Below are 9,332 nucleotides of genomic sequence, written 5' to 3' on the forward strand. Positions count from 1 at the left end.
ATAGTTCACCCAACAGGGAAATACGCATTTCCATGTTGGGTCATAGCCAAGCTTGCAACAATATCAACCATACATCTCGATGGCAGTCATGTACAACCAGATGTACGCGAACCCCTACCAGGCGTAGTAACATATGGCCTATGTTGGTATGTTTTACTTGTACATGGACAACCCCATGCAAAGTCCAAGCTCTAATTTCATCCATGAAATACTACAATACGAGATCCCACACACTGCGATGATACCGAACAAGCCGAAACACATTGACAACTATGAGTGGCGATGACATCTCTTAAGATGGATCGTCGCTTCACCTGCAACTACTTTCCCTGCACCCTAACAGGAAATGCAGGAAAATGGTTCAAGTCTCTTAGACTAGGTAGTATTTTGAATTTTGAGCAACTGAAGTACTTTTTCCTTAACAACTTCATGCAGTTGAGGAAAGGAAAAGGGGATGCCAATTCTATGATGATGTTTAAGCAAAGAGAAGGAGAGTCGACTCGTTCCTACTACAATCGATTAACGTTAGCTACCTTGAACGTCCCAGGACATGAAGAGTTCCTAGTGACGGGCGCCTTCGCTCAGGGTCTGCTTCTGGGGCCCCTATCTAAGAATATGCAAGGGATAGTCCCCAGATCCAGGGAAAAGCTCAAGTTCCGAGTGGAAAAATACCTGATAAAAATTGAAGGAGAAGAGCAAAAGGAGGCCCATATCTAAGTCGTAGCCAACGTGTACGTCAAACATGAGGAGGCGACGTCTCGGCCAAGTCCAACTCAACAGGAGAGGCAAAAGGGTATCCAAAAGAAACCCGATCACCACTCTAGACACATGTCAAGGAGGTACATATTGTTCAACAAAGATGACAATAGGAATGGTCATACATATGTCCATGCAATCAACAAAACTCCATCAAAGGAGAGTAAGGAAAAGGCCAAGTTCTGCGAGTACCACAAGAGAAAAATTCATGATCCTACCGAATGCACAATGTTGAAAAGGGAGATAGATGAGAAGCAGCTGGTTGGAAACATAGTTGACATCGCAAAAGAGCTTAGAACAAAATTTGATGAGGACCAAAACCAGCCTAGAAATCAAAAAGATAGGGGAAATGGCCATGGTAAGAGGCCAGAGATACTAACCATCACTGGGCGTCGCCCATGCAGCAATTGTGAAGGCCAACAAGCCAGCGTGACGGTATACAATCAAAACATGCTTAACATAGCCTTTTCAACGAGTGATCCAAAACCAGAACATTAGGATCCGAATGACCCATTACACATTATAGGGTTCATTAGTCAAAAACATGTTAAGCATGTATACATTGATAATGCAAGCATGGTCAATGTAATCTATGATCACTGCCTCTGGCGGTTGCCAATCGAGTGGAAAAAATACCTCCAACCACCATAATAGGGACCGCTAGTTGGGTTTACTGGTCATGGCATCTGGCCAACAGACACACTCATGCTCCCATTTACACTAGTCAGTCATGATGGGGCAGAGCAGATAATGAGAGTACTCTAGTTCTGGGTCGTTGACTGTCCGACAGAACATAATATCCTACTAGGCCGACCCGCACTCTTTCAACTACAAGCGATTTCGTCCACCCTCCATGGCATTCTCAAGTTCAGCACAAGAGATGGGTCGACAATGGTCGTTGAAACAAGTCTAGATAATGAATGCAATACCTAATAGGAAACATAGCAGGAAACCAGATCCTGTCAAAGTGAAAGTTTTCAGAAAGTGTAGACTCGACAGACAGCGACGGTAGAAACACTGGCCAACGAGTCAAGGAAAAGGCACAAAGATGCATTCAGATGGCTCACAACATCCCAATCATGGAAAGAAGAAAACAATGATCCGAAGAAGTTTAGCCATAACCCGAAGCCAAAATCGCAAGATAGGGTAATGCCTACTCGCGAGTAGGAGCACCAGTCCCACCCGCAATCAGTGGCCAAGCCACACCAAAGCAAAGAATGATTCAAGACTCAAATCAAATCTTCACCAGTCTTGAAGATGAACAAAACCCCTTTTGGATGAAGAAGCCAGACACTGGTAACAACACAGATAGTAGCGGAGCATCAATCACTCTAACAAGAAAGCTCCATTATAGAGGGGAACCAAGCAGGGTCCCTGAAGAGAACAACAAAACCCCGAATAACCGTGTGAAACACAATATTAATTGGCACGCGCAACAAAAGGTAAGTGTCATTCTCACCCAGTCAAAAGGAGACACTCCCCAAGGTCACAACACATATTAGGCCAAGGAAAAGGGGGAAGTGCGAGTGCCAGCAGAGCATGGAATATGAAATTCGGCTCCTTCAAACCCAGTCGAAAATCAGAGAGGTAGGCGTCGCCCATGTTAAAGAAAAGAAACAACAAAAATATCACACCGGTTTCAAAAACACAACATTTAACAGGACAGGTTGCACCCTAGACGCCCCAAATAGTTCGACAAGCGGTGATGGGAGAAATTCACACCAAGACCCAGTAGTGGAGACAGAAAGGAACCCCAAGTTAGCAAGAAACACTTGGAGGAAATGAGAAAAGGACACACGGATATGATGAGGCAGCCACATCAGAGCGCCCGAATAAAAATAAAAAAAACTGAGAAAAGGGAGTATGGTCAAACTTTGTATAGGATAACCATGCTCCAATTGCCAGCGCGAAGACTAGGTTCACGCCCTGGAACTTAGACATTTAAAGTCTAATGCTTCGTGGTTTCCCTTTTTTAAAGTCAATATAATTTTTTCTTTTCAAAAGCTTTCCAGAATTTTGTTTCACCATGTTGAAAGAAAAACTTGGAGACACACTTGAACAAACGTTAGAACAAGTTAATTGTGGAATAGTTAATCTCTAAGGATCTAAAAGCTCAACAATAATAAAGTGTGACAACCCGAAATTTCCATTTTGTACGAACATTAACTATTCAATAGAAGCTAGTCCAGTTTCAATGAATTTCAGACTTTTCCGAATAAGTTTGTGTACATTAGGGTTGATGTTTAAGGAGATATCAGGAGAGTGGATGCTCTTGGGTTCGTGAAACTTGGGTATTTCAAAACTTCATAATGTTAGAGTCCTATTCTAGAATAAAAACATTTTCTGCCATAAATATTTCAGGACTATAAATAGATTTCTGAACTAAATTCATTCATTATTCACATTTCCAACTAGAGAAAAGCCATATTCTCTCTCACGGATCTTCGGGTTTTCATCCCAAATCGTGAGTACACTTCTCTAGTGGTGTTATAATGCTTGTTATATGCTTAATAACATAGATTACATGTCAAATATGTGAGATCCAGGAGTTTACCGCCCAAGAACGTTCTTGGGGAGTAAACTCCAAAATGAAGCTTTAAGGCTAGGTAGTCCCAATTCCTTGTTAGGCAACTAGTTTAGGATAATATGTAAGATCATTTGAGACTAGAAATCAATCAAGAACACATAGTTTTAGCACTTTAAAGCCCAACAGTTTCTTGGACCGTAAACACCATTTTCAAGGGCTTAATGTGCCGTAATCACCCCCTAAGGCTTTAGACTTTAACCCTCAATTACTTGTAGCTAAAATGGGGACTTTAACACATCAAAATCACCCCTAAAAGGGAGTTTACGGCCAAGAAATGCTCTTGGGCTGTAAACTCCAAGTAAGGGCACCAAAGTGTGCATAGGGTCCCCCTTAGCCTAAATCAAAAGCCTAGAAATTATCCTACTTGTGCAAGAGACTTGAAAGAATTAAAACATCCATCCCATGAGAGTTTACGGCCGTAAACTCTAAGGGATATGGTATTTTGGACGTAAACTCCTCAAAGGAGTATAATCTACGCCCTAAACTACCCAAAGGATTAAACCACCAAGCTAGACTTATTCTAGAAGTCATTTAGCATCTTAAAACACCCAAAACCACCAAGATTGGAGTTCACGGCCGTAAAATCAAGGTTTTATGACCGTAAACTCCTTGGGTGGGGTTTATTGGGTAGTAAACTCTTATACAAGGTCCTTGGAAGCTTTAAACCCTTTTAGCCTTGTCCCATAACAGCTTAGATGCAACCATTAGGACCTATAACACTTATACAAAGTGTTTACATGTTCCTAAGTGTCCCAACTTATTTCATTAAGTTATTATTTGGCTAATTAGTTATATATATGCTCATTATATGATAACTAGGCTCATGCGTGTGAACAAGTCTCCGTTTGCCACCTAGCACGGTATCCGACACTACAATCCAAACCACTAACCACAAGTGAGTTCATACTCCTTTAATTAACCTTTGAAATGCTTTTAAATGTAATAAATACTTTATGGGGGGATACAAGTTAAATGCTTATAGTTATTGCTTCAATCACATGTGATTACATTAATCACATGTGATTAATAACTAGAAAACCAATGATTTTATCACTGTTCAAACTGTTTTACTTCAAAATGTTTTACGAACTCTTTTACTTACGAAATACTTTTATTTAAACTTTGTTATACTGCTTATAATTTGCATGCCCATATATGTATAGATATATAAGTAATGTTTAAAAGGCTTAGGAAGGCCATCCGCCTTATTTCCTTTTTCTCGATTTGGATGTGGTCTGGTGGGATTTCGGGTAACCGTCCGAAGGTCGTTTCAATATCAGTTATATATCAAATATACATAAATAGACATAAAAGTACTTCCAAATTCATGCGTACTATACACATCTTTAGTAAGTTACCATCGGGGTAACACAGGATCATACTACTACAACTTCTAGATCAATGAGTCAGTTCATTCATGAGTCTATACAGTACATTACTATGAGAACATATACATTACATTACTACGAGACCATATACAACTATACTAGGAGGAGAACATATACAACTATACTAGACGAGAAACATTACACTACATATACTAGAATACGTTAACAATTGTGATCCACTGTATCGGAGCATGCCTTAAATGTCATGGCCCGAGTTGTAGCCAAAATTATCTTGGAGGGAGAGCGTGAGTTTGCGTATAGATCTATACTGGATTGACTATCCTACACCTTGCTGCTAGCTACAGCCGGACCTACAGGTCTGCGGGTGCCAAACGTCATTCCGTTATTACGACCATTCGTATGTCGTTGTTACCAGTCGATAGTATGGTGCAATTTATCACAATATACCTTAATATAAATCCGGTTTAAGGTAGTTAGTACAGCAGTAGTTCCTATAATACAAAACTACAGTAAGCCTGGGTAGAAGGCTACTTTAATAGAAAATATAGGTTTTTCTGAGAGATTTAAACTTTTACAAACACTTACATACATTTTACAAACTTATACTTGAGACACGTTCAAACGTTTTGATAACAAACATCGACAATAAAATACTTATGAACTCACCAGCTTAATGCTGATAAACTCTTTCAAAATAACTTGTATTCTCAGGTCATCAGTAGACAGGTACCAATGCCAGCTTTTGAGAAGATGGAGCGCATTCAAGACTCATCATATTATTTTGATTTACATTATATTTTTGGTGTCTAAAACTGTACGGAACACGCTTGTATTAAAATTATATATTTAATGCAATGGTTGATGTTGTTTGCTTATTTACATTTACTGTGTTGTGATACTGTACATGACGTCCTCCGCCCCAGAACGTTTCCGCCGTTCTTGGTTTTGGGGTGTGACAGATTTGTATCAGAGCATTGTTTATAGTGAATCAAGTATATCAATCCATAAAAGATATACTAAACTATAAACCCAATAGGGATTAAAGCACTCTGACCAAGAGTCTATACTTTAAATATAAAAATATTTAATTAAGTATACTAGTCTGCATTCATACTAAAATCAGTGTCACAATGACAAAAACAAAAGTATTACGATTGTTAAATATCACAAGTGAGCTCGGGGATGTATGGTCAGTCCTGGGAATGGCATAGCCTGATCAACTATGCTGGTCCGAGGAGTGATTAGCATATGCCCTAGAATGGTTGTGATGTGTTAACAAGTCTAAAAACTTACCAACAATACCACAAGAAGATCAGCAGAACTTAAACTTAAAATACTATAGGTGTATTTTTTACTACTAGTTACATGTATACTATATTCTTATACCTCTCTTCTCGCGTAGATTTAAATGGCTGGATTCCATCACGACGACTCGTACTTTTAAAATGAAGGCAATGCTGCGTGGATCGAAGAAGAGCCCGAAGATGAGCATCCAATCCCTTTGGATGATCACCTCGCAGAATGCTTTTCTGATGGATCTGACTCAGAGCCTGAAGTCAACAACCTACCGCTAGTAGGTCAAGCCCCGAGCAACAACCCCCGACCAGCTTTTCCAGGTCCTACACCCTTGTGGGCAACCAACTTGAATCGGTGGAGTGACGAACAGGGTCAACCCTTACCATACTTTGGGGACCGAAGCTTTTACAACGTCAGTGAAGGTGGTTCTGCTGACCGAGCTCTGCCCGTCATTATCCGCAGAATAGCTCGTAATGTTGAGCAAGGTCGAGCAGCCATCGACTGGGTCATGGAGATTGATGCCAACTCTGGTGTCAACACAGTCCGCATCCGCCGTCTTGAAGAAGACATGGAACGGACCCGGAGAACCAATGAAACCCTGAAGCAATAGCTGACTGCCTCCCGAGCTGAAGTCTTGGAACTTCGAGCCCGTCAGAGGGCTCAGGAGCGACACCTTCAAGAGGTGTTTCGTCAAGTGTCAGACCTCAGGGCTCGCCCGAGGAATTCCCATCGCCGTTAGATGATGTCTAGTACATCTCTGTCTTTTGGTTAAGGAATTGCCTTTAACATCTGTGCTCTATGTAGCACTTGTCTGTAAAATATTCCTAACTTTCAGTACTCTATTTAGGAATCTAAGAGCTGTCAAACTTTTCTGTATGGTATGATGTAAGACCAACTGATAGGTCGATTTTCTCTGAACTTATTACATCAGTAATACCAGTATTATTGACATCTATCTAATCTGTGGGAAAACACTCATACAACTGTTGGGCTATGGTTAGTTAGTCCATGTGTCACTCTCACGTTGCTTACGAATTGATTCTTACCATTTTTCTTATCTTTATGAACTTATAGATGAAAGATGCCTCCTCGCAAATCTCCCAGGAATAACCCTGCACCTCCACCACCTCCTCCGCCTCCAGTCATCGATACTGCAGCCCTGAATGTTACCGTAGCTGCAGCAGTGGCAACTGTCATGGCTCAGTATCACTCATCTGATGCCAGCAGAGGTGGAACCCCTGTTGAATCAATTCAGGTTGAAACCCCTGTGCGCTCGAGAGAGTGCTCCTATAAGGATTTCACCAATTGCAAGCCGAAGTCCTTCTATGGCACCGGCGGAGTCATTGCCCTCTCACAATGGTTCGAGAAGAGTGAATCAGTCTTCAAAATCTGTTCATGCCCTGCTACGAGCAAGGTCAAGTATGCCGCATGCACCTTTGAAGGAAAGGCCCTGACATGGTGGAACGGCCATGTTAAGGCACTAACCCTCGTCGTAGCCAATGACATGGGCTGGGAAACGATGAAAGACCTCATGATTGAGGAATACTGCCCGAGGGGCGAAGTCCAGAAATTGGAGTAGGAACTTTGGAACCTGACTATGAAGGGCACCAACGTGGTCGCTTATACTGCCCGATTCAGCGAACTGGTGGCCCTCTGCCCCAATATGGTTCCCACTGAGGGGAAAAAGATCGAAAGGTACATATGGGGGCTAGTGCCTCCGTATCAGGGGAATATCCTAACATCAAACCCCGCTACCTTCGACAGTGCCAAGCGACTGGCACAGCGACTCATTGACCATGGAGTCAAAACCCCTGCAACAACAACCACCCTAACCATCCCGGAACCCTCCAAACCCGCTGAAACTAAGCGGAAATTTTGGGATGAAAAGAAGAAGCAGCAAGCTGCCAAAAAGCAGCAAATTGTGGCAGTGCATGCCGCGGTAACCCCTGCTGCTGCTACTGCTCCGGGGAAGCAGTATGTTAGAATTTTTCCTAAGTGCAACAAATGCAACTTCCACCACAACGGCCCCTGCTGTGAAATGCAGTGCTCTAACTGCAACAGGAAAGGACACACAGTCCGTTTTTGTAAGTTCTCGGCACAACCGATCACCCAAGTCCCCGGCTCTGGCGCGAGCCCGACCTGCTATGGATGTGGCGAAGCAGGCCATTTTAGGAGGGACTGCCCCAAAGCGAAGAATGCTGGAGGAGCAGGGAGCGTACTAGCTATAGGACATGGGGAAGCAGTTGCTGACCCGATAGTGGTAACTGGTACATTCCTCCTCGATAACTCCTATGCATGCATTCTGTTCGATAGTGGAGCGGAGCGAAGCTTCGTAAACCATAAATTTGCTCGCATGCTTAAGCAACAACCACACGCACTCAAAGAACAATTCACAGTAGAAATGGCTAATGGAAAAACTGAAAGTACGAATAGCATATACTTAGGTTGTACCCTAACTCTAGATAACCGTTCATTCCCAATCGACCTCATGCCGGTCTCAATAAAAAGCTTCGACGTTATCATTTGCATGGATTGGTAAAGTCTTCATCGCGCCGACATCATGTACTACGAGAAAGCAGTCCTTCTAAACCTTCCGTCTAACGAAACTCTTATAATCTACGATGACAAACCTGGTGCGAATCTTCGTATAATATCAAGTATTCAAGAGCATAAGTATCTGCGTAAAGAATACCATGCATTCCTTTCTCACGTCGTCGACATGAGCCTTGAAACGAAAGAACTAAAGAACATCCCAGTAGTGAGCGACTTCCCTGACATTTTCCCAGAAGAGCTACCTGGATTACCTCCACAACGACAGGTCGAGTTCAGAGTCGACTTAGTCCCAGGAGCTACCCTAGTAGCCAAGTCGCGCTACCGCTTAGCACCGGATGAGATGTAGGAACTCTCTGGTCAACTTAACGAACTGCTCAGCAAGGGCTTAATAAGACCAAGTTTCTCACATTGGGGAGCACCGGTCTTGTTCGTTAAGAAGAAAGACGGATCATTCCGTATGTGTATAGACTACAGAGAACTCAACAAACTGACGGTCAAGAATCGTTACCCTCTGCCTCGCATAGACGATCTATTTGACCAACTGCAAGGGGCTAACTATTTTTCCAAAATTGATCTGAGATCCGGATATCACCAGTTATGAGTACTAGAGGAGGATGTACCGAAGACAGCCTTCCGAACTCGTTACGGACACTACGAGTTCGTGGTGATGCCATTCGGATTGACCAGTGCGCCTGCAGTCTTCGTGGATCTGATGAATAGAGTATGCCGACCTTACTTGGATCAGTTCGTCATCGTTTTCATTGATGACATCCTGATCTACTCCCAAAGTA

General features: G+C 42.5%; 1 protein-coding gene across 1 annotated transcript; it reads left to right on the forward strand.

The window, feature by feature from the left end:
- Window positions 1-282: 282 nt before the first annotated feature.
- On the forward strand, window positions 283-717 carry LOC111882474 (uncharacterized). The gene has a single exon (XM_023878838.1). It carries the CDS (start codon window positions 283-285, stop codon window positions 715-717), a length of 435 nt encoding a protein of 144 aa, XP_023734606.1.
- Window positions 718-9,332: the final 8,615 nt, after the last annotated feature.

Source organism: Lactuca sativa, chromosome 4 (genome assembly GCF_002870075.4).
Source record: "Lactuca sativa cultivar Salinas chromosome 4, Lsat_Salinas_v11, whole genome shotgun sequence".
NCBI lineage: Eukaryota > Viridiplantae > Streptophyta > Magnoliopsida > Asterales > Asteraceae > Lactuca > Lactuca sativa.

What these genes read in the sequence shown, in the direction of transcription:
- LOC111882474 (XM_023878838.1), top strand. Translation starts at nt 283, where the DNA reads ATGACATCTCTTAAGATGGATCGTCGCTTCACCTGCAACTACTTTCCC.